Source organism: Rattus norvegicus, chromosome 16, assembly GCF_036323735.1.
Source record: "Rattus norvegicus strain BN/NHsdMcwi chromosome 16, GRCr8, whole genome shotgun sequence".
Taxonomy (NCBI): Eukaryota; Metazoa; Chordata; class Mammalia; order Rodentia; family Muridae; genus Rattus; species Rattus norvegicus.
The window spans coordinates 5,356,267-5,382,067 of record NC_086034.1 but is presented as its reverse complement, the minus strand read 5'-3'; the positions used below and the strand labels follow the sequence as shown (position 1 = coordinate 5,382,067).

General features: G+C 45.4%; 1 protein-coding gene across 25 annotated transcripts in view; it reads left to right on the top strand.

Moving 5' to 3' along the window:
* The window catches only part of Cacna1d (calcium voltage-gated channel subunit alpha1 D), a 293,868-nt gene that overhangs the window by 145,482 nt on the left and 122,585 nt on the right, over nucleotides 1–25,801 (top strand). For 19 of the 25 annotated variants that reach the window (XM_063275281.1, XM_006252595.5, XM_063275280.1 and 16 more), the window contains exons 4-8: nucleotides 4,487–4,626; nucleotides 13,588–13,730; nucleotides 17,994–18,146; nucleotides 18,545–18,741; nucleotides 25,293–25,396. In XM_063275281.1, the coding sequence (XP_063131351.1) occupies nucleotides 4,487–4,626; nucleotides 13,588–13,730; nucleotides 17,994–18,146; nucleotides 18,545–18,741; nucleotides 25,293–25,396 (737 nt within the window). Of the gene's footprint in view, nucleotides 1–4,486; nucleotides 4,627–13,587; nucleotides 13,731–17,993; nucleotides 18,147–18,544; nucleotides 18,742–24,615; nucleotides 24,720–25,292; nucleotides 25,397–25,801 lie in introns of all 25 variants that reach the window. The other 6 variants (XM_063275282.1, XM_006252597.5, XM_006252594.5 and 3 more) reach the window with 1 other exon arrangement.

Sequence of the window (25,801 nt, the reverse complement as noted above, 5' to 3'; positions counted from 1 at the left end):
TGGATAGATGGGCAGGTAGACAGATGTATGAATGTTGATGCAACAACCCACAGCAAAAGAATCCTGGAGAAAAGAACCAAGTAGTCTGGAGTTTTCCAGTCCATGCTAGATGACAATTTTTGGTGTCCTAAATGTCTTTTAAGGTTAAGTGGTTAGACACTGGAAATAAGTTCAGAAAATGTTGGCTTAGAGACAGACTGTCCTAATGTTCACTGTTTAAGAAGATGGACCATTGGGCTGGACAGATGGCTCAGTGGTTAAGAGCACTGACTGCTCTTCCAGAGATCCTGAGTTCAAATCCCAGCAACCACATGATGGCTCACAACCATCTGTAATGAGATCTGATGCCCTCTTCTGGTGTGTCTGAAGACAATTACAGTGTACTTATATATAATAAATAAATAAATCTTAAAAAAAAAAAGAAGATAGACCATTAGACTTTAGGGCTGAGGAAATGACTAATGAGTAAGAGCTTGTAAGCAGGGGGACCCGAGTTTGATCCCCAGAACCAATGTGAGGAATCTAGGCCTTTGGATATCCACTTGTGTTTCCAGGAGTTGGTAGGTAGAGATAGCTAGATTCCTGTTGCTTTGTGGTTAGCAAGTCCTTTGATATACTTCAGGAAAACCATAAAATAAGTTGAACAGCTTTTAAGGAAGAGTAACACTTAAGGTTGATCTCTGACTTCTACATGTGTGTGCATGTACACTGAACCCATAGGTATATTCACCCACGAGAAACCCACAACCCCCATACCATAAAGAAAAACTAGTTTTGAGCCTATATTTTGCTGGTAGTGTAATGTCTTTTAATACTCTTTTTTTTTTAAGATTTATTTATTCTGTGTATGTGAGTACACTCACTTTCTTCAGACACACCAGAAGAGGGCATCGAATATCATTACAGATGGTTGTGAGCCACCATGTGGTTGCTGGGATTTGAACTCAGGACCTTGGGAAGAGCAGTCAGTGCTTCCCCTGTGGCTCCATCTTGGTTTTCTCCTTTGTCTCTGCTACAGACTTCTATGCCTCTATGCTGCAAGTCATTTGGCTTCTGTGCCTCCAAACTCTTTTTGGTGTTGCCTGGCTTCCTTCTTACTCTTCTTTTCAAGTTCATTTTCTTTCTTCAAATAAGCAATCCATTTGAAGGGGATAATTGTCACACTTCCTCAGTTTTTGTTTGGCCACAATAATAATAACAACACACAATTTGTTATTGTAGAGGTGCTCTTGTATCTCGGGAGTCTCTGGTAATATCGGAATTGAGGAGTGGATGTCACTGGTTTATAGGCCAACTGGTCTACCACGTTGTGCTTGTTCACTTGGCATTTGGCAGAATCTCTGTAACAAGGAACCATGTTACAGCAAGCTTCTGTTTTTGATAACTTGTTCCATCAAGTAAGTCACTGAAGATTTTGGAAAGAGGAACCAACATTTTTTAAAAGGAGCATGAGGAGAGGAAGGAAGGGTTATAAAAAACAAAATAAAACAAAACAAAACAAAACACCAACTAAACCCCTTCAACCATTCAGTTACACTAATGGCCCTCGTCTTATTGTGGCACGGTTGCTTATAAATGAAAGGCAGATCGTGTTTGGTAGGTGTACTCTCTGTTCTCTCTCTTGTTTTCTGCTCTGAAGTATGGCACGGTCTTGATGTAGGGATGTAACTGCTATGAATATCGATGGCATGGCAGCCAGAGCTTTTTTCTGTCTGGCCTAGTAAATAAAGCTGAGAGGATGAAAGGGAAGAGGAATTTTCAAGACGGTGTGCTGTTTTTAGATTATCTTGTTCTCTTAGAACTAGGAGTCTTGGAAACATATTGACGCTGTACATTTGGCGGTAGGGGCAGCTCTGGGTAAAGCAGGTGGGTATTTTCAGAGATTTGAGCCTTGGTGTAAAGTCAGAGGATCATTCTCCTCCTCCTCCGCCTCCGCCTCCCCCTCTCCCTCCTCCCCCTTCTCCCCTTCCCTCCCCCTCCCTCTGCTCCCCCTGCTCCCTTTCTTCCCCTTCTTTGTCCTTCTCTTTTTCTTCCTCCTTTGGGGTTTCAGAGTTCCTGTTCCTTCCTGGATCTCTGTGTACCTCCCAGTGAAGAACAACCCCCTTCTCACGGTGTTAGTTGTATTGTGAATTGGAGCGCTGGGTGATGTGTCCTCATGTTCCTTTGAGGGCATTCACTCAAAGATACAACAGGAGGAAGATAAAAAGTTTGGGTTGCAACCCCATAGGTCTGCATGTGGCCTGTCAAGTCATGGGACATATGCTGCCCTGGGAGCTCCTTCCAGGCTGCTTAGCCCAGAGGATCTGACTGTGTGAGGGGAATGGGGGCAGGAATGGGAAGGATGACCAGATTGAGGGGGGTACATAGGATGAGCCAGCAGAGAACTGAATCTGTTTGAGGGACCAGGAGGCATGACCAGGTGGGGATTGGGTATGATTTAGTACTTTAACATCATAAACATCCTGATTCTGACTAACTCAAAAGAATTTATTAGACTGTCATGATTGTTCCAAGGATTCATAGAATGGCAGGTTTAGACATTATGAGAGCCAGGTCTGACTAGGTGGCTTAGAGGGTGGGAATGCTTGCTACCAAAACCTAGATCTGAATTCAATCCCCTGATCAAATACAGTGGAAGGAGAAAACTGATGCCTGTCCATGACCTCCATATGTACATGTACACACACACACACACACACACACACACACACACACACACACACCACATGCACAGTAAATGTTAAGAGCCAAGAATGGTCTAGGGTTAGAGAAGGCAAATCTGATCAGTTAGCTCCTCTATAACCAGGGGATCTCTACGTACCCCCTAAAAGGTGGGTGCTGTCTTGGATGTACAGGCTGCAATTGGATATTGCCCTGGTGGCCCCAAGACGCTGGTGACAAGCCATGAGAAAGTTCTGTCCTGGGGCGGCCAGAGACAGGAGCCAGCTGTCTAGCAGCAGAGGCCCACAGCCTAGGGGTAGGGCAGACAACAATTCTATTGAAATGCAGAAGAGTACTGCAGCTACTGCAAGCAGATGTCTAGGTACTGTTGCACTTTTAGGAAGGGAGGCCTGTTGGAATAATCCTGCAATGGGTATTTTAAAAGATGATTTCCAAAATAAGAAGTTCCTATCCAGAAGCACTTCCTTTAAAAGGCATAAATTTCCATTTATAAACCCATGCCTTCAATAGTGGTCACACAGTGCCTGCCTTCTTTTGTGTGACCGTGGGGAAAAGGACAGGCCCAAGAGTTGTGGCTGAGTCCCTTGGCTTCAGCACAAGTAGAGAAGTGCTCTCATGCTAACTCTCTGGATTTTAGAGGTTCTCTAGGTATGTGCTTAAAAGGCCTGTGTCCCCTTCCAAGCCAAAGTTTTCAAGGATGGGACCAGAGTTGGGTGTTTTCTAATCCTGGTTCCCTCTGGGTGCCTGTCATGTGGAGGGAGAGATCACTGTTTCCTGAGCCATATTTGTTATGCCTTCCGTAGTAGCCACGTTAGTAAGTGAAATTCATGAGTCTGAGGGTGATAGTAGCAGAGGACTCCAGAGCCCACAGGGAAAGGTTCTCACCCTTTCAACTTTTTTGTTTTGTTGAGTAGCTTAAAGTCAGGGAATGCTGGTTGGTGACATATGGCCCTGTCCATTGGGTTTCTATCAAATTTATAGAAAGAGGCTATGTGTCTGTGTAGGCTATGTGTCTACATGTTGACTGAGGCATCCTTGTGGTCGTGTCGGTCGGGGTTGGAGAGCTTCTATCCATCAGACAGTGAGTGCTGCAGATGTGTGTGGCAATCAGATGGGAGCAGACCTGGGAACGGAGGTAAAGGCAGAGCTGTATCTCCAGGAGACTGTTGAGGAGTCCACCATGCCTACCAGCCAGGAAGAGGGGCCATGCCAGTCCTGGGCAGTGTCTTTGACATCCGAGCTCCCTGCCTTTTTCTCCGTGGGTGAGGGCAGTCAGATCCAGAATAGAATAGGTACTTGTCCAAGGTCACCTTGCCATGCCGTGACAAAGCTGGCTTTAACTTAAAATATCAGAGGAAAACCCAAGGGGGAAAAAAAATAAGGGTGAAATCCATTGTGTGTCTGTTCTTCCCAGTGTTCTGTTCAAAAACCGCTGTCAGAAGGCTTGTTTCGTCCTGGTGCTTTTCTGGACCTGATCTGGCAATCTTGGGGAAAACATGCTGTGTTGTGCAAATGTGTGCAAAATAGGAAACATGCCCGTTATGTCCTAGGCAGACTCATTGCTCCTGCATCAGGGCAGGTGGCAAACGCAGTAATACAGCCTGGAACGGCAGTATTTAACACTTAGCTGCTTATGAGAAATTCAGCATTAAAATTAAAATGTTTCCCCTGCCCACGTGCAGGGTAGTGATTCTAGCTCTCGTGATAAAACTGTGGGGGGAAATGCTTCTGTCTCTGAGCTGTGGATCCTAACCATTCTCTCTTTCTCTGCCCCCACCCTCGGGGTATTTGTTTCTCTCCACAGGAAAAAGTAGAATATGCCTTCCTGATTATTTTTACAGTGGAGACATTTCTGAAGATTATAGCGTACGGACTGCTGCTGCATCCTAATGCTTACGTTAGGAACGGATGGAACTTACTGGATTTTGTTATAGTAATAGTAGGGTAAGTCCCTCTTGGTTTGGGGGGGAAAAGTTTATCTGGGAAATGGAGGTGTGGGCTGGGCGGTAAAGGGAACACAAGCCCACTTAGGGAAGGCGGTTGTTCTTATGCCCGTGATGGTGCCAGGACCTATCGGGGCTTCTTTTTAATGCTGACAGGGCTGCTGTCAATCCCTGGGCAGAGGCAAGGGTGAAGATCTCTCATGATTGGTGTTATGCTTGGGGAAGTCAGTGACAGGCTGTTGGAGGAAGTCTCGGCTGCTAATGAGAGATGATTCACCTCACAGGGCCCTGGAGTCTCTACAAATAGACTTGCTTTGCTGGTGGGTGGAGTCAGGCGAATCCAGATCCTAAAACTTTGCACCTGGTAGTTAAAAACATGGGTATCATACGATAAAGCCTTCATTGCTGTGAGGTACTCTGCTGTTTAACATCCCCTGACCAAAGCTATTATGTTTTTATGCTGGGTTGTGGGAGAAACCTTGGCATACCGCTTCCCCATCTTAGATAACAAAACGAGTGTCTGAATAATGTCACATGTCTAGCATAAAATAAAATAAAGTAGAAAATGCAGAGAAGCAGGCATTCTTTTAAAACCCCGCTGCAAGAGGAAGGCGCTGGTAGATTTAGTTAAAAGAGAATACTCCAAAGAAAAAGAGAGGTCTAGGCTGCCCCATTCCTTCCACACCCTGAGACAATACCAGCAGAGGAAGCATGAATCCGGTCTTTAGAGCAAACACCCACCAAGGGAGGCAAGGTATAGCCCTGCTATGGGACGCCTTACCCGGGCTGTTCTGTAAGTTACTTCTAAAACTAGAGTACTCTCTTGTTTCCATCAAGAGAGCTTTTAAAAGATGTATTTATTGTATGTATGAGTATTTCGATTGCATGTATGTCCGGGTACTTCATGCACATCTAGCCCCCATGGGATCCAGAAGAGGGCATCAGATCCCTCAAAGTGGAATAACTTGGTTTTGAGTCACTCAAACTCAGGTCCACTTGTAATGGCAAGTGGTCTTTATGGCTGAGCCATCTCTCCAGTTTCGAGAGAGCTTTTAAAACCATGCCTCTGCCTTCATATTTGTGAAGTGGCGTTATTCAGTGGCATTTTGCAGTCCAGCAACTTGGCTATTTGGATTATCTGTATCATGATTCCTCTGGTTTTTCATCGAGGATGACTTTTTCTGTCAGTTGGGAAAGCAGCTTAAGTTTGGGGATGTCCTTTTACCCCCGGGGAATGAAAATAAGACCCAAAGTGGTGGCCAATTGGCTGGTTACACCTACCAGGAAGAATGTTAGCTTTTATAAAACCTTCCATTGTGCTCTGGCACCTAAGTGTGCATTGCACAAGTACTGCATCAGAATGAATAGGTGGCAGATAGTCATTAGGACCAATGCCTCTTTTTACCGGGACTCCTGTCATAGAGTGGCAAGCTGGTTGGTGTCTTGGATGTCTCTTTGTTCTGTAAGAATCGTGTGCCTTTCCTGCCACTACACTTGTATTAGACTAGAGAATGGAGATGCATTACTTCACTTCTTATATCCCAAGGCTACGATCATCTTGACTTTTTCTTTGGTGGAACATTTTTGCCCACCCAGAATAGCATAGGAAGAGGGAACAGGGCCAATAGGGTGGTCTTACAAAGTTTGAGATCAAACTTCAGGAGACCCTAGAAACACAGAATGGGAAGGGAAAGAACTAGTCGAGAGCTGGAGAGAGGAGGGCTCTGTGCCTCGGCCTAGAGAACCATAGGGGTCTTGGCTGAAACTGAGCTAGACTCCATGAAGCCAAGCAAAGAAGAATGTTAGGGAAAAGAGAAAGACAGGGAGCAGGAACTATAGAATAAGCAATAACCAGTTTGCCTGACTAAAAGATGTTTGTGATCCAAATACCCAGAGTAAATTACTGCACTGAACACCATGGAACATCTCAGAAGAGCCATTAGTCGTGGAGTTAACCTAGACCTAGACTATGGCTTGGGAAACCACGAGCAGGGAACCAAATCCTAGCCTATCGGGCCTGCCACTGATTTTTATTAATAAAGTTTTATTGTAACATAGTTTCACTCATTTGTTATGATCATTGAGTGTAAGAGTCCAGTCTATAAAGCCTTAAAATGTTTACTGTCCTGGCCCCTTACAGAAAAACTCTGCTGTCCCTGCCCTAGAATACTCTTTGATGTTTCAATAACAGTGTTTGAGAAGGAACTGAAGGATAGAGAACTTAGACTTTTCAAAGGAAACATAAACTCTAAATACTTAGATGATCACTCTAAGTGCCTCACTTGCACTGAGGTAATACTAGATTTAAGAGGCGTGACCCCTAGCAAGAGGAATTTTATGAACAAGAAACAGACCCAGAAGAACAGAGACAATGGCAAGGAACTTGAGAGGGGTCTAAAACAGCAATCATGGAGGTAAGGAAATGTGTAACTGCAGTGGGGAAAGACGGAACAATAAAAGAGAGACACACGAGTCTCGAAGGACTGGACGGTGCATCTGAAATGAAATCATTCCCTAGATTGGCTCACTAGCTCTTCAGGCAGTGCCAAAGACAAACACATCAGGGAACGTGAAGAAGTAGCAGCAACGAAAATAATTAAGGAAGTGAACACCACCTCACTCACTTGTGAATTACCAAGTGTATACATTTGGAATCTGTACTGGCTGGTTTTGTGTGTCAACTTGACACAAGCTGGAGTTATCACAGAGAAAGGAGCCTCAGTTGAGGAAATGCCTCCATGAGACCCAGCTGTAAGGCATTTTCTCAACTAGTGATCAAGTGGGGAGGACCCAGCCCACTATGGGTGGTGTCATCCCTGGGCTGATGGTCTTGGGTTCTATAAGAGAGCAAGCTGAGCAAGCCAGGGGAAACAAGCCAGTAAGCAACATCCCTCCATGGCTTCTGCATCAGCTCCTGCTTCCTGACCTGCTTGACTTCCTTTGGTGATGAACAGCAGTGTGGAAGTGTAAGCTGAATAAACCCTTTCCTCCCCAATTTGCTTCTTGGTCATGATGTTTGTGCAGGAATAGAGACCCTGACTAAGACATGATCTTAGGGAAGAAAGACTGGAGAGATGGCTTAGCAGTTAAGGGCACTGTCTGCTCTTGCAGCAAACCTGGGTTTGGTCCCCAGGACCCACACAAGAGCTGTACAAGCCAGAAGACCATAGACACACCCCTCAGAGTCCTGGGAAATGTCAGGGTAGGGTTCTTATGCAGTGAAGTTCTCTCCAAACCCAAATCAAAATGGAAACTGTTTTAGACAAACCCAAACCAAGACTTCATGACTGATAGACTTCTTGTACCTCCAAAAATGCTAAAAGACAGCTTTTTCAGGTTGAAGAAAAAATTACATCAGATAGAAATGAAGATCCACAAAAAATAAACGAGGGATTTCAGGCAGGATAGATTTAAAGATATTTATTCTCATTTTAAAATCTCTTTTAAGGTAATTGTCTAAAACAAAGCAATAACCATGCATTGTGACATTTCTACCTTTGGTAGCAGTAAAATACCGTACAGCAGCACAGGGGACAGACAGCGCATTGTAAGGCTGCTGTCAGATGTGTGTACAGTACCCAGAATGATAAGGTGCAGTCTGAAGGTAGGTCATGAACAATTAAAATGCAGATTATAAACCCTGGAGCCCAGATTAGCAGACTACCCACCCTCCACTCCAGAGCCTAGAGCCATCTCTAGAGGAAGCCTATTTCTCCACATTAACAAAGTATTTTGACACCTATTTTGGCAAATAAAGTTTTACTGAAACCCAGCTGTACTTGTATGTGTAGCTGTTTGGCCTACGTGACGTTTAATGGCAAAGTTTATCTGCTACTCCAGAGATCCAGGAGTCTGCAAATCCTAAAATACTTACTCTCTCCCTTCTCCGAAGACTTCTTTTAACACTTTTGCTACAAAACACGGAACTTTAGTTGTTAATATTAAGACAACAGAGGAGAGTAACATAAGAACAAAAGTCAATTCAGGAAAAAGCAGAGAAGAAAAAAAAACAAAGTAAACAGAATGTTTAACTCAGCAGGACCCTAATTAACCCATGAGTTTGTCAGATTACCACACAGTAAAGAATGAGCCGCAGCTTTCTCATGTCTCTTTAACCCTCTTTAATGCAAAAGCAAATAATTTTGTGAATCAAAGGACAGAAAAGGCAGCTAGAGGGGCTATATCAATAGCCAACAATAGACTTTAGAAAAAGGAGCTATCAGGCAGGCAAAGAGAGAAAGACTTCATAATGATAACGGGTATTTTTCAAGATGATATAAGAATCCTCATTGTTCAAATGTCTGATAACAGAGCTTCAAAGTTCTTGAATGGAACACTCTTAGAACTGAAGGAGGAGCCCAAGGGCAATTTGACAGATGCATACCCCAGTTCTCTGTACTGGAGAATGGCTGGGACCTGTCTGTCGGTGGGGGACCTGAACAATTCCACCAATCATGTTGACCTTTCCAAAGGACTCCCCATCAGTAAGAGCAGAATACACATTCTTTTCACATGCATATGACGTGTTCATCAAGAGAATTAATATTCTGGTTCCTAAAATAAATCATAGTGAATTTAAGACTAAAATCATGCAGAATCAAGTTTTCTGAATAAACCTAACAGTGTTTCTGGATTAAAAACAAAAGTCTCTATAAAAAGCATGGAAACTTCTATGTATTAGCCACGGGCAATTAGAAAACAAAACAAATGAATGTTACGATCTCCAGTGGCCGAAACTATGGAACACTTAGGTATGGATAGCTTGCTGAAATGGCAAAGTCTCCGGGAGGAATCAAAGAAGAGCTGAAGAGAGGTATAGCACCATGCTCCTGTGTTGGAAGATTTGATGACCTTAGGTTTCTACTTCTTCCCAAATCAAGGTATAGATCAAATCCCAATCTAAATACTGTCAGGCTCTTGGAAATTTGACAAGACTTTTCTAGCATCTGTATGGAATTGAGAGAGAGTCTAAGCTGGCCAAAGACCTCTTTAAGAACAAAGCTGGAGCCTTATGGCTTGCTCTAGTGTTATTGGAGTCGAGATAATATTGACGTTAGGAGTTGACATGAAGATCAATGGAATCAAATGGGGCATCTAGAAATAGACCCACATGTGCACATCCATTGATTTTAGAAAAAGGCGCCATGATGATCCAGTGACACAAGGAAACTTTCCAGTAAACAGTGTGGAAACAACCATCTGTCAATGCGAAGGACTATTCTTACCTCCATCCATGTGTCGCCCTCTCACAGACTGTAGACAATTTTAAACAATAAAGCTTCCTGGAGCAAATACTGTAGAAAACCTTTATGATTCCCAGGCAGGCCTGAATGCCAGCGGTGAACGCCTTAAAATTCTCACACAAGTGGAGGAGGCTCAGAAGTTCAGTCAAGGTGTAGTGAGTTGGAGGCCAGCTTGGGACATGTGTGATCCTGTCTCAGAGGACAAAGCAGCAGAAAGCAGTACCCATCAAAGAGACCTTGAAGAGATTAAAGTTTATCAAAACTTAAAACTTTTCTTCAAAAACCAGTGTGGAAAAAAAATGAAAAAAGCAGTTCCCATAAGGCTAAAGGAAAGAAGTCAGTTCTTGATCTGATATATATCATATATCATATCATATATATATATATATATATATATATATATATATATATATATATACACACACACACACACACAATTATTCAAGAATACAATGGGCAAAATATCTGAATGGATCTTCATTAAAAAATTTTGGCTAGATAAAAGCCCCTCAACATTGTTAGTAACTAAAGAAATGGTCATTCAAACCACAGTAACTGCACTGTGCCTACCAGGACTGCTGGCTGAAATGAGATCAAAGATACCAAGTGGGAGCCAACACATGGGGAATTGAACCTCTCATCAACCACTTCTAAAACTGGAAGTGGTAACACCACTTAGAAAGATTCCTTCCCCACTTTCTTCCAGTATTGAAAAACACTTACCATGTGACCATATTACTAGTTTTCCTGGTGCTTATCCAAGGACATGGAAACACATGCCTATAGAAAGACTTTATTCAAAATAGAGGGAAGCTGAAAATAGCTTAATACCACAGAGTAGGTAAACTGAAAAAAAAATCATCATAGCATGCTTATTTAATTGAATATTTTATTTAGCAATAAAATGATTTAATAAATGTAACATTCTGGATGAATCTCAAAAAATATGACAAGCAAAAAAAGGAAAAAAAAAGAATACCATGTGATTTCTTTATATAGTCTCTAGAATAGGGAAATGCTTGTGTAGTTGAGTAGTCAGCCCATCAGGGTAGCCACGTCCAGGGAAGGAAGCTGCAAAGGGGTCCTAGAGAACCACTAGAGACGGCGGACTCCTCTGTCTTGACAGTGGTGGTTTGTTGAATTTCCTAATGTTGCCATTACTCAGCTAGCTTAAACTTTAAGCAGGTGTGTGTTTCGCATTTATAAAATAAACTGCAGTGAAGCTGGTTGTTAAAGATAGAAGTAACAAGGTAGGGCTAGAGCCAATGAATGTATCTCTTTGTTAGTATACAAAGAAAGATTATCTATATAAAGTATCAACCTACTTCCCACCACCATAAAAGAAACCTATGAAGGAAAATGTTTACTAAACTATGGTTGGTCGTGGCAAGAGCAGAATAAAAACTATAAAAGAAAAAGATCGATTACAGTGTCTTTCTTTGAATCAAATTCCCACTCACTAAAGTTTCCATCTATGGTCTGTTTCTCTGTCCAATGAGTTTTCCATTCTGAGTCCGTAGTGACCTGTTACTTTTGTCAAGATTCCCACTAAAAGAGACATTGAGGAAGGAGCATGTAGCCGTTAATGCGAACACACGAGGACCAAGAGGTCTACTCTTCTGAGGTTGCTTCCTTTAAAGTAAAGCTGGTCTGAACCAACCCTCACCCCACCCTTCTAGGGTCTCAGAAGATATGTTAAACATTCAAGATTGCCACTTAAGCTTTGGTAAAGAACAACATGCATCATTCTGGTGCACCTGGCCTTGGTAGTTGGATATATGTCCTTTTCTCCTCTTGGGGTAGAGTTTTAATAACAGCCTAGGATCCTATATTGCTGTTTCCTTCTCCTGTCCATATCTGTTCAGGTGCTGAAGTACATGGTGCTTTTATTATTGTTATTATTATTATTATTTATTATTATTTATTATTTATTATTAGGACTGGGAAAGGACTAGAGCATAGAATTTGAGATTCTTAATTAACATTTTCTTATTTTACTGAGAGGGAAACTGAGCCCTAGAGAAGAGAGGCTTCCCAGCTCACACCAACTTGAAGTGGTAGCCAGCTTCTCCTTTGGTCTCAGGCTCTTTTGTAGTGGGAGAGACATTATTTACCTGTTTTCAAGGACCCTGCTAAGGAATGGACCATGAAATGACTGTGGGGTCCACATTGCAAAACCAGCAATGTTTGAATCGGTCTTCAGTCACCCCGTGCTTGAGAGCAGTCTTCAATCACCACCTGCAGAAGTTGCTTTCCTAACCCTCTGGGTTGAAAATTCCTGTGGCTTCCACATTTGCAGAGTTTGAAGTTTTTCCTTTTTCCTTTATTTCTCTGAAGCTGTGAACTTGTTTTGTTTTTTTCTTTTTTTGGGGGGGGGCGGGTTTAGGGGACTTTTCACAACAGCATTGCTGCAGGAGTTTACAGTCATTTTTAGAAGCCAACATAAGAAACCTTCCATAGCCTTGATCTGTTTCCTCAGTCAGAACTCAAGCTCACTGTCGGTCAGAAGCTTCGCAAAGGTGGGGATGTGGCTCATTTCCCCTCCTGGGTCCTTGCTAATTGCTGTGCTGTTATTAAAACAAAGGAGTGTCTATAAACGCCCTTGAGTGACAGAGTTGTGCCCTGTCAGGCCCACAATCAGACCACCCTGTGTTTTATGGACCCAGTGTCTTGGTTACCCAGAGGCCTGAGAAGGAGGGGGCAGAATTTCTGCTTTGACTGCTAATTAAACTTTAGAAACCTTTTCTTTGTTGCTGGGCCAACCATTCCTACAATCTGATCGGCCAGAGTTGACGCTGTTTGCAACGGGCAAATTTATATTTACTCTTAAAAAAAAAAAAAACCGAGCAACCATTCCAAAGAATAAATATTTATTTTAAAAAAAAGCAAAAGTAACTGTCGAACGAACAGACTGTCCGAAAATAGCATTATCCGGAAAACCTTCTGAGAGACGGAAAAAACTTGTCGTTGTGGCCAGATATAACTTCATTCACATTTCGGAAGAGAAAATGGTGATATTAATGCCTTCCCTTAGATGACTCTTTCAGCCTTGGCACACCGAGCTGCTCGGCACCAAGATTCACATTGTTTTGAAAAAATCTCAAGGAGGGTTCGGGTGGGGGTGGGGGCACGTTAAGGTGTGGAACTTTGAAGTCGTCCATCTGTTTCTGCATCAGGATGTTTCTTGAAAACATTGCATGTGTCAGGAACTGTTTCTGGGGACTGAGTTGAAACAGATGAGCAGAAGGGATGGAAATTCCCTGTCCTTACAAACCCCCTCACCATCAGCCACAACACCTGGAAGCTAATGTTAGCTCTGTCACTGGTGGCCGGGCTGAGTCTCACCCATCAACCACAAGTGTGTGAAGGGGCCTTGGTAGTGCTTCCGTGAAGGTGGGCGCGGTGACAGATGTGAAGTACTTTACATGTGGCTCGGGATCCAAGATCCTTGTCATCAATTGTCCCTTTGCCCTCTGGGATCCTCAGTGGGTCCCTGCTTCTGGTCCATTTGTTGGCTCAGACACCGGTCTGAGCAGCCTCTGTCCCAGGTCCTTTCAGGTAACAGGGCAGGCTGGGGTTCCATGGCCCGGTTCTCTGCCTTCTTTTATTTAGTTAGCAGCCACCCAGAATTAGCCCTTGCTCAAAAATAACTACTATTACCATCTTGTTTTGCTTACCTGGGTGACAGACTAACATTTGTTCCTCTCTTCCTCTTTCAGATTGTTTAGTGTAATTTTGGAACAATTAACCAAAGAAACAGAAGGCGGGAACCACTCTAGTGGCAAATCAGGAGGCTTTGATGTCAAAGCCCTCCGTGCCTTCCGAGTGTTAAGACCGCTTCGACTTGTATCAGGAGTGCCCAGTAAGTACATTTTGCTTCCTACCCCTAGAAGGACTGCCTTTCCCCTGCTGGGTAGATCCTGGGAGCAGGAAACAGTCCTCTGTGGGAAGTCGTCCTGTCCTTACTGGGGGCCTGATAACAGCAGGCCTTCTCCGATGCAGAGTACTGAAGCTTGCACCATTCTTGTGGCTCTCTGGGACATTCCCAACAGAGTGCAGGTAGCATTTATTGTCATCTGCTTTTCAGTTGAGAGAGGCTAGGTGGCAGTCGGAAACCTGGGCTTCCAGCTTCCCATTGCTTGCTTAGTTCTGTGCTCTGATGAGAGCTGGTGGTTTTCTCCTCCCAAGCCCGCCTCGCCTTGAAGGGGTAGCTGAATTGAAGTTGGAGGCTTTTGAGCGGGGAGCAGCAGGATAGCTGCACTTCAGGCCTACAGCTAGCCGTGACACCTGTCCCGTTCTGAGAAAGGGGATGACATGTTGTTTCCCACATGTCAGCCAGCACCTGGCCCTGCTTGTCTCCTGTGTCTAACCTCTGGTCACGTTGAATCTCACCTGGGCTGGGAAGGGAAAGGTTTTGCTAAGAAGCCTGCCTGGCCTCTGCCTCACGAGCTCTGCCCTTGGCAAGACTATCTTTTCTGGGGCCTTGAGAGTGTGGACATCCTTCCGCCTGTCCTCGACTGTGCTCTGAGCAGGTAGGGTACTCAGAGCTGGCACAAGGAGTTAGGACTGCTGGGCACACCCACTTTCCACAGCTCATAAAGCCCTCAGAATACTGAGTCTCTTCCTCCCAGAATGTCCTCATGAAGTTTTATTAAACCCTAGGCACTCAGAACGCACCAAACCCCTCTGGAAAAAAAGAAAATACTACATTTCCAAATTTAACATCTAAAATGTAGGAAGTGGTGCTCTAAGTGTACTTATTTTTCCAGATGGCTCATTTATTTTCATTGAAAAAGATCAGTGTAAGTCAAAAACCACAGAACTGTCTGGAAGCAATCGAGAGGAACGGAAATACCTTGGCAATGGCTGGCGCCGTTACGTGTAACTTGATGAAATGGAGGGCTTAGTGAGCAAATACGCTCTTTCGGATTGAGTTGTCACAGCTTAATCTAATTTCAAAGTAACCATGACAGCCTTTCCCCCTTAAGAGCAAATGACAGGACACCTGCCTGTGGCGTGCGCTGCGTGCAGACCTGGAGCTGTGGCTGGTGCGTGTGTGAGCAGCCCTTGCCAGCGAAGACTCTTGGCTCCTTGGACTGAGGAGGGGTTAGTGCTCTGTAAACCCTGCAGGACAGCCTTCTGCTCATGCCTCCCCCGAGACACAAGGCTGTTTGGAATCCGTGGTGGTCTGCGTCTCACTCTCTTACAGGTCACAGAGACAAGCGAGGCTCTGACCACAGTAAGCCTGTCTTTCAGCTGCTCCTGTCAGGAGCATTTTAGATCCAGCAGGCATGGGAGAGAGGAATCAAGGCCGTCAGGTCATGATGTTCTTAGCTGCCATATTGGTGATTTTCTTGGTCCATCCAGCACCTGAAATCATTGGAAATGCCCAAGACTGTTTGCCTGTATTTATAAGGCACTGTCTTCTCACTCCTGAAGATTGAGGCTGTTCTATGGGTGTGTGTGTGTGTGTGTGTGTGTGTGTGTGTGTGTGTGTATTCTAGAGCATGTGTGCCATGGCACATACTGCCAAGGTTAAAGGACAACTTGCAGAAGTCATTTTTTTTTTCCTTCTATCATCCAGCGGGGGTGGGGTGGTCCCAGGGATCACTCAGGTCAGGCTCAGTAGCAAACACTTATTTACCTGCAGAGCCATCTCACCAGAACAGGACAGCAGCGGCCGCATGCCTTTAATCCCAGCACTCAGGAGGCAGAGGTAGAAAGATCTGTGGATTTGAGGTCAGCCTGGTCTGCACAGTGGGTTCTAGGACAGCCAGGCCTACGTGGTGGAACTTGGTCTAGAAAAACCAAAGCAAAACCAATTGCTATTATTTAAAACTGTGTGTGTGTGTGTGTGTGTATGTGTGTGTGTATGTGTGTGTGTATGTATGTGTGTGTGTATGTGTGAGTGTGTATATGTGTGAGTGTGTGTATGTGTGTGTGAGTGTGTGTGTATGTGTGTGTGTCTGTGTGTGTGAGTGTGTGTATATGTGTGTGTGTCTGTGTGTGTGTGAGTGTGTGTGTATGGTGTGTATGTGTGTGTGTATGTGTGTGTGTGTATTTGTATGATTTGTGAACTTTGGTGAATCTTTGACGACTTACATTCTATTATCTGATAAATGTTTATCCGAGTCTAAGAGCACCAGGTATGGTGGTTCTGTCTCAAACAAACAAACAAAAAAAAAGAACAAAACTAGAATCCAAGACCATAAAAATGGGGAGGGGCATCAAAGACCCTCTGGCCAGTTCTCACTGTCTCTCAGAGGAGCTCAGGAAGGCCAATTTGGACGTTACAACTTCTGAGCTCTCGTAAGTGAAAGGGAGCCACACAGGGCCCAGGTCTCCTCACCCCTGCATGGCATCCTTCCCCTGTCTGCGTGGCGTGCATGTTGAGCGTGTCCCAAGGAGCAGAATGTAAGGAAGCATATGTGCTCGGTTTGAGATGCAACTTGATACTCTCTCATAAGCTTGGCTGATCTAAAATACAGTAGTCGCACTAATCAATATATTCCTGAGACCAGTGGCTCACTGCAGTGGAGTTTAAGAGCTAACTCTTGGGTGCTTTGGAATGGTCCACTCATGTTTTAAAGAAGAAAACTAAAAAAAGAAAACTATCAAAATAGTAGCCAAGAAACCCTGTCCATGTATATGGGATCCAGTGCTTCCCCGCGTCTGTTCATTGCCTGCAGTGGACAAAACAAACAGACAAACAAACAAACAAAACATTAAAAATTGTCTCGTCAGTCTTGTTTTCAAAAGAACCATTTGAACACTTAAAGACAGGCCCAGAATTTTAGCCATAAAGAAGGCTTTAGGGAGTCAATGTCTTGCTGGCCAGAATCTTGTCAGCCCTCCCTCCTGCCCGTCCTCTGCCTCTCCCCACTGGTGTTTAACAAGGGAGGCATATGAGGGCCTCTTTCCTTTTTCTTGGCTTGTTCCAGCTGCAGTGTTGTTTTAACGCTAGGATCTCAGCGTCGTGTGTCCCTTCTTTCTCGGAATAAATATTGGGAAAATAGGAGGAAGAAAGACAAAGGGACCAAGTAACTGATTTAGAAGCAAGCCGAGGCCATGAGTGGTGGGGGTGGAGCTCGGTACTAACCACTGAGCCTGGAAGCCCAGGTCTAGTGCAGCAGGCTCTGGGCTTCCTTCTGTTCTAGTCCCTCACTGTTACTGTGTCAGTACCTGTACCACCACAGCAGCTCTGAGTCCCTCGTGTCTCAAGACCACATTTAGCTGCAGGACACCGCACCCTAACATTGTACTGAGCATCCAACTCCACCTTTCTAAGTCCCTGACCCTCTCCTAAGGCACTTTCCCTTCACCCCTCCCTGGTTTCTCTACCTTCCAGCCTCCCCGGAGCCCCACCTCTCTTCCCAGTCCTTCTGTCTGCCTTTCACGCTGATTGCTGTCCACTCACTCGCTCTCTCTGAGGCAATGTTCCCTAGTAGACTGGGGTCTGACTCCCAGAACTGGGTGGCTGTGCCCTCTTTGCTAATGGCCTTTGTGACTAGCTGTGATGATACTCACCCCCGCTCTAGCTCACACTGCACACTTCTGTGTGCACTACTCCTGTGACACCCGGCCTTCCTGTGGGAATCTGTCTTCAGTCTCAGATGAATGGAAGCTATGTTAGGTCCTCTGTCCTCACCCTATCCTGTGACAGTGTTTTCAGCCCTCTTTAATTTTCTGTTTGCCGTTGCTCTTAACTTAACGCTACATTCGTATGTTTACTCCTAGACTGTAAGCTCTTCGGGAGTGTCGCTTGGTGTAATCTTTATATTGATGGAGGCTCTAAACCCTGTATTTTGTAGATAGCAAATATTCAGGTGGTTTTTGTTTCAATGGATACAAAAGTTAGTGCATGCGTGAATGAGTGATTTTAATACTGGCTATATCTCTCTGGGTCTTGGTTTTTCCATCTGTCTAGTGAAGGAGTTGGACAAAATGATCTGTATAAATCCCTTCTTAGCTCATCTCATATCGAGGGTTAGTATTAATTAACGCCTCTGAAACATCTCTAAATTTTATTACTGTACGTCACAAATAGAGCAAGCATCATTAGGAAATGTATTTGTGGCTGGTTTGAGTGTCTTCTTTACTCACACATGGTTTTCCTCCCTCCTAGGTTTACAAGTTGTTCTGAACTCCATTATAAAAGCCATGGTCCCCCTCCTCCACATAGCCCTTTTGGTGTTATTCGTAATTATCATCTATGCGATTATAGGGTTGGAACTTTTTATTGGAAAAATGCACAAAACCTGTTTTTTTGCTGACTCAGGTGGGTAGTGACCGTTCTCTGCTTTGTTTTGGGGGAGGCGCTGGTGCCCCGGGCCTTCCCCTCCCATCTGTTGCCTCTTTCTGTGTGGATTATGTGAAGGATGGCTCATCCTGCTTCCCATTCCTATTCCCTATGGAAAGTGTCCTAGCGGAGAGGATGGGGGCCCTGCACAAGGCAAGGCAGGTAACCCTGTTGTTCTCCATCAGCCTAAGAGAGGCACTGGGGACGAGAATGGAGAGTGGTGGGTGGTGGTGACCAGAAGAAACTGAGTTCTGCTGGTGAGGGGACATTCCATGCAGTCCTGGGTGGCAAGGGTGCCGGTGCTGGGTGTGGTGGGTTTGGGCAAGGGTCCTGGTTGTTCCTCTTCCAAGTCATGCCTCTGCTTCTTCTCTCTCTAGATATAGTAGCTGAAGAGGACCCAGCTCCATGCGCGTTCTCAGGGAATGGACGCCAGTGTGCCGCCAATGGCACGGAATGTAGGAGCGGCTGGGTCGGCCCCAATGGAGGCATCACTAATTTTGACAACTTTGCCTTTGCCATGCTCACTGTGTTCCAGTGCATCACCATGGAGGGCTGGACAGATGTGCTCTACTGGGTAAGCAGCCCAAGGACAATTCCCAGCATGCCGGTCCCTTGCTAAAGGTGTCCTTGGTGTGGGCAGCTGGCCGAGAACAGAGCCCTGGAGGTCAGCTCTTCGGGAAGGGAAGCAGACCTAGACCCTCTCTTGGTGAAGCCCCCACCCTCCAGCTTTAGGGGGAAGCCCCAGTGCTGAAAGGTTGCTGCCTGGCTCCCACAGTCTATACATAAAGACAGTTACTTTACTAGATCCTAAAGGGGAGGCGAGGGACACAGTGAGGGCCGCTTTCATGCATCCTATAGCTCTATGTGGCCAATCATAGCTCACTGCTAACTTTTCTCCTATCCTCCCTCCTTCACTGTCAGCCAGGCCAGAACATACCCTGACCCCCATTCCTCTCTTGTTTGAGCCAAAGAGCTCAGCAGAGGTAGCAGAAAAGCCACAATGCCAGGGCGGGTTACCCTGCAACAGGTAGATAATGTCTTGGTGACTAGGGTAGGGTTCTTCTCGTTCCTGGCGGAGCCGGAGGGTTTGCTGTAAACCAAGTGCAGCAGCCATTCCCTTCCCCCGGGCTTTGTTGGTAGGTGGAACCTTTGAAGCTCACAGAAGTTTAGACATCATTTTTACCCCACTATAGAGGAGTTGCTGGAAAATACAGCTTATATCATATAGATTTTGAACCCAGATTCCAATGGATCAAACCAGTATTCTTACAGATTATTGTCCAGTTCTCAACCTGTGGGCTGTGACCCCCTTAGGTCCGATGTTTTCATTACAATTCCTAACAGTAGCAAAATTGCAGTTATGAAATAGGATGGAAATAATTTTATGGTTGGGCGTCACCACAACATGAGGGACTATGTCCAAGGGCCACAACATTAGCAAGGTTGAGAACCACTGGTTTCCAGGAAATTAATAGTAATTCTTGAGTGGGCAGCTTCTAGGTAAAAGGCTTAGAAATGGAGACATGGCTTTTGGTAGGTTCTAAACCCTAGAAGCGATGGAGTACTTTTTTAAATCACTCTCTGCCTTCAGAGACTGCACCAAGCCTTGGGTCTTGCTTCCCTTCTCTGGTGAACACTATGCTTGTGAGGCTGTAGGTGTTCCTGTCCAGCCGGCCCTCCGTATCTACAGATCCTGCATCCATGGGGTTAACCTACCTCGGGCTGACCAAATGCAGACTGAAAATAATTCACAAAAAAAAAAATTCATCTGCATTGAATATGTTTGGACTTGCTTTGTAACAATTCCCTAAACAATACAGTAGAGCGATGGTTCAGTGCTGTTGGGAATGAAACGTGGTCCAGAGACAACGCAAAGTCAATGGGGGGTGTGTGGATATAGGTCATATGCAAATATTGCACTAGTTTATCTAAGGGGCTTGAGCAGCTCGGGCTGGTCCCCATAGATTCTGAGGGTCGGCTGTCCTAAGTAAAGAAAACATCACCAACGTGTTGTAGTTCATTTGACTTCATCCCTATTTCTGAGTGTTGTAGAATCATGTGTGTATGTGTGTGTGTGTGTATGCATGTGTGTGTGCATCTGTGTGTGCACGTGTGTGTGCGTGCATGTGTGTGTGTGAATGTGTGTGTCCACGTGTGTGCGTGCATGTGTGTGTGCATGTGTGTGTGTGCATGTGCGTGCATGTGTGTGTGTGTGTCTGTGGACACAAATGTTGGTTATAGTCACAAGCAATACCTTCTCCTGGAGAGAATGATGGGCATCATCAGGCACTGAGCTCCCAGGCTGGGTAAAGTGTTGATGTCACCTGTGTCCCCTAAGCCTCATCTCCTGAGCAGAGCAAAGCCTCCATTTCAGTCTTCCCCCAGAACGGCTGATAAATAGAGCATGTCATCCCCCAAAGCCCAAACTCTGCTTTTCCCTCCCCCAAACAGTAGGACTCTTTTTTTTTTTTCTTGTTTTAAAACAAGTAAAGTCTGTGACTTTCTCCGCTTAGTCTTCTCTGAATTGTCACGGTGAATCGCCAGACGCCGATCCAACATGCCTTGACTGATGGACGATTTTCTAGTTCATCTTACATTTTCGCACGTTGGTTCTCTCACAGAAGTCGCCCTGTTGTCACACAGAGAAAATTTCAGGGGCGTGTGAACAAAAGATGAGAAAACTTCTTGCACCCAGAAAAACCAGTGTGCATGTGCTTTTCCGAGACCTTTTCAGTATCACTCGTGACGATGAAGTGCTCTGCTGCTGCTGTGACCGTAACATAGTTAATAATTGGGCATTTGAATTACATCCTCTGTGAATTAAATAACACCTTTATTGTGATGGAGGGGCGCATGTAATTCCTCACCATTACTCTAGTCTCGATCCCTTCCTCGACCGGAGGTTTGAGATGGAGACAGTGGTGTGGAGAGACCCTGGTCCTCAGCAAGTGTCTCTAGTCCTTGAGTAGAGGCATCAACCTGTGGACTTTTTAATAAAGGCTTACGTTTGGCCTTGCAGGGGTGCGATCCCCATTCCAGCCATCAGCTCTGCCATTGAGCCTGGAGCCAGCCAGGGACTAAGCATGACTGGATGCTTATGGCCCCGTCTTGGCTGGATTTCCTTTCTAGATCCTGAAATCTGAATTCCCTATGACTTTCATACATCATAAAATGCTCTCCTTTTTACCCTCCCCCATGCCCACAACCCCTTAAAAACATGAAGCCCACTTTTAGCTTTTGAGAATCATATAAAAGAAAAACAGATTTGGCCTTCTGGCAGTTGTGGGACTGCTGGCCTACACCCTCCTTAACTCCTCTCTTGACTTGCTGGTGGGTTATGGATCCTTCTACAACACTAGGGGGCAGCTGAGTAATGTCTTCCAAAGTGTTTTGTGAGACCTTCCTGTCTAAAGCACGTAGGGATTGTCTTTAATCACCATTGGCTACATTTATTAACTCATCACAGAGCTAGGCAGGAGCCAAGGAGCTAAGCTCTCCCAGCATTTTATGGGCCAGCCAGCTGGAAGCCACCGAGTTCCAGGACAGGACATCTCCACCCAGCACAGAGTCTGGCCTGGAGCAGGTGTCAACAAATACACATCACTACTGTCCCTCTTCGACTGACCTAGCCCATTCTGTGGGCTGTGTCAAGAGTATTTTGATCCACTCTCCTGGGACAGAAAAGAGATTCAGTTTTAAATATCAATTGCAAACAGATTTCCCAGTGTTTAGGTTTTTGTATAGGGTGAACGAAGTCTTTGCCTCTAGACAAATTTATATTTGGCATTCCCCAGCACACTTAGGACATAACTGTCAAGAGCCGCTGGCAAGTGTCTGGCAGGGTCTTGGAAAGGGCCATGCACAAAGGCACACTGGAGCCGAGCTCTTTGGAGACGTGGTAAGTTGGGACCATGAGCTAATGAGTGTCTGATGCGGATATGTGGGGGAATCAGCCCCAGCCATTGTGAGTATTCCCTCTGTGTATGAGAGCCTGTAAGCACTCAGCCCTGCTGCATCTGTGCGGGACAAAGACTGGCCCTGAGAGCTTAAGTCTCATCTCTTCTGGGAAAGAGAAGCGTTGCACCGGCCAGTCCTGTTTAGCTCCCGCCTCCCCTCAGTGGTCTCCAGCTGCCCTTCCGGGTAACAGTGATAGGAGAACATGCAAGTCTACAGAGCACTCCTTCCTGAGAGGTTCAAATAAGATGTTCCCTTGCAGTAGAGCAGATAGCTGTTACCAGCGCCCTACTCTGAAAGCCGCCAACGCCTGAGCAGAGCAGGTGAAGCAGATGGCCTGGTCTCAAGAGTAAGGCGTCTACTGGGAGCCCTGCACTAGGGCTCTTTCCCCTCCGCCACGTACACACCCCGCTCCAGCAGAGCCTAGACATCTCTGTCACAGGTGTTGATTTAAGGCCAAGGCTCTGGCCACCACACGAAGCAGCCTGTTTCTTCCCTAGGTGTGGATTCTGAGATGAGTTTGACAGTGTCTGATTTGGAAGAGTCGCCTTCAGCCTTCCCACTGAAATTAGTTTTCCAACTTAATTAGATCAACCATTGGAGCCGTGGCCCCGGCTCATTCATTCCTCCAATTGCTGATGTGAAAAAGGAGACGGTTCTATTAAGTACGTCAGTTTGCATGTGGCCAAACCGGTGTCTCATAAGGGAGTTAATGCCCTCTCCCTAGATTTCAGCAACAGATATTAGGTGATTTTTTTTTTTAATGCTCCCTTTTCCTGTTTGACTTCAGCACAAGGCAAATATTGTGAAATGCATGAGCCTCTTTCTGTAAAGCTGAAACCTGGACACAGATAATGTCAAAAAGGCACAGGACTTGAAACCCTGAGGGTTCACAGCTGCCGGACAGGAGCAGGTTTGCCCAGACTGTTGACCAGCTGAAAACTCAGGCTACTCCTGCAGAGTGGGGCCTTGAGTCTGTCTCTTCTGTTACCTGGTTAAGTCCTCAACGCCTCCTCCCTTGTGGAGGAAGTGTTTAATATTTAGCCTGTCCCACCGAACACTGCCCTGTGTTACTGGAAAGTCCCATCCAGCTGTGATCCATAAAGCACCTGTGGATCCACAGAGCACTTGTGTGCCAGCTGTTCTCTCCCAGACATTCCCCGGAAGTCTGACTCGGAGGGCATATCTAAATAAGCAGCTGAGTCAGGTGCTCCTCTGTCCCAGTCCTGCTTTTTTTTTTTTTTTGAACAGCTGTCAGGTCAGAGTTGGGGTGGGGCAGATATAAATTAAAGCCAGGCTCTTTTAACAGGTACAGTTGAGAAACACACACACACACACACATACACACTTCCCATGTCAACTGGAGGCCTTGGAACATTTTCTTGTTTTCTTGCTTACTTAGTAGACTAAGTATTCATTCATTTGTTCCATATTCACATAGTTCCATGGCTACAGATAATCCAAACCTAAGGTGGGCTAGGCTTCCTGGGGTAGATAGATAGAATGATTATCTCCAAATGGATGGTAATTATTGTTTTAGATTTATCTATTTATTTATTTATTTTGAGAGAGGTCCTCATTGTGTACCCGGCTGGCCTGAACTCAATGTAGACTAGGCTGGCCTTGAACTACAGATACAGATCTGTCCCCCAGCTGTTGGATCAAAGACGTGCGTCACCGTGCCAAGCTAGTTTTTAGGGTTTGTTGTGAGGAGTTTATAGAGTCCAGTGTTAACAGGTTTGACTCTATAATTAGGACTTTTCCACCACGTTTAAAAAGCAGTTAGGACGGGCTGGGATAGAGCAGCAGCTGGGCTCCAGGGAAGCGAGCGCTGGCTCCATCTTCTACCGAGGCTTGCCCTGGAAACTGCTTATCAGTCCAGAGTCCTGAGTCAGAGCCAAATCTCCTTTCTCTACCTGGGACCGGGATCTGCTGTTTGGCCTAAAGCCTATATGAGTCTTTGTTTGTGTGTGCAGGCATGCGTGTGTGTGTGTGTGTGTGTGTGTGTTGCGTGTGAGTATGTGTGTGAGCACGTGCGTGCAAGCATGTTTGTGTGTGTGTGCGAGCATGTTTGTGAGTGTGTGTGAGTGTGTTGCATGTGAGTGTGTGTGAGCACGTGCATGCAAGCATGTTTGTGAGTGTGTGTGCAAGCATGTGTGTGAGTGTGTTGTGTGTGAGTGTGTGTTGTGAGTGTATGTGTGTGTGTTGTGTGTGTGCATGTGTGCGTGCAAGCATGTTTGTGAGTGTGTGCAAGCATGTTTGTGAGTGTGTTATGTGTGTGTGTATGTTGTGTGTGTGTCGTGTGTGTGAGTATGTGTGTGTGTGTGTGTGCGCGTGTGTGTTGGGAATAGTAATGAATGTCTGATGGCTGCTCCTGTCTCAGTCTAAGTAAATGTTTAATCCAATGTATAGAATGTTCTCTCTAACATGACCCTCTCTCCTTACTAGATTCTCCTATTAACCCACTCCTACGAGCCCGTCTTATTTCTTACAGATGAATGATGCTATGGGATTTGAATTGCCCTGGGTGTATTTTGTCAGTCTCGTCATCTTTGGGTCATTTTTCGTACTAAATCTTGTGCTTGGTGTATTGAGCGGGTAAGCTGCCTCTCTTTCATCTTGAAAGCAGAGTCCCGAGGACAGCTGCCAAGACCACACAGGCTTTGCTAGAGGGACCGGTGGCTGGGTACCAGCCCCTTCGCACCGCTTTCCCTTCTGCTGAGGCTTTCCAAACCAGGCTGTTTCCTGGAACCTCACCAGCTACCGTGAAAGAAAGCCATGAAGAGATTATTGACCAGGAATTAATTAATCAGTATTGTTGCTTGGGATTTAAATAATTTCCCTTGCTTGGCCTTTTGTCTGTCCTAAAATGAGATACATTTATAATTGCTTTCTTGGTCGGGATCCAAATCCAATGCTCATTAATTGGCCTGCGACTGCTGCTAACTGAGAGGTCTGGACTGACTTTGGAGAGTCTCTTCCTGAAGATCTCAGCATCAGGGTTTGCCCCGCCCCTCCGGAGGAGAACTGAGCAAGGGGTACACGCTCACTCAAGCCCTTTCCTTGGAGTGCTGACCTCCACCTGAAGCCCTGAGTGGTCCTGCAGCTGCAACCGGGGCTCTGTTCTTTAGTAAATGGATAACTGATAACTGATCTCCTTACGTTTTACAGGTTAATGATGCGATAGGATGGGAGTGGCCATGGGTGTATTTTGTTAGTCTGATCATCCTTGGCTCATTTTTCGTCCTTAACCTGGTTCTTGGTGTCCTTAGTGGGTAAGCAGTTGGATCCCTGTTGCACATTCTCCCGACGCCACGTGGGAGGCAGCCCTGCGTGTCTCCCTCCCAGCTGCTCCCTGGTGGCTTCTCTGCATGCCTTTGGACTCTGATGTCCTCTCTGTGTGTTGCTTTTAGATTGAATTGTGATTCTTTCTGGCTGTATCTGTCTGTGAGATTCTGTGTTTCTGATGCCTGCCAAGCACTGTTAACTTAATGAAAATGTTTCCCTTAGAGGTGAATTACAAGCAAATAAAAGGCTTCCTAGCTCTGGTTTTTTTCCCCCAGGGAGGGACTTTGGTCTCCTGTGGGTTTCATTCCATTAGTACATGACCCGGCCCTCATTAGTCACTCCCAGAGCATTGTAAATAGTGGTGTTTCAGATTTTGTGGTAAAGCCTAGATT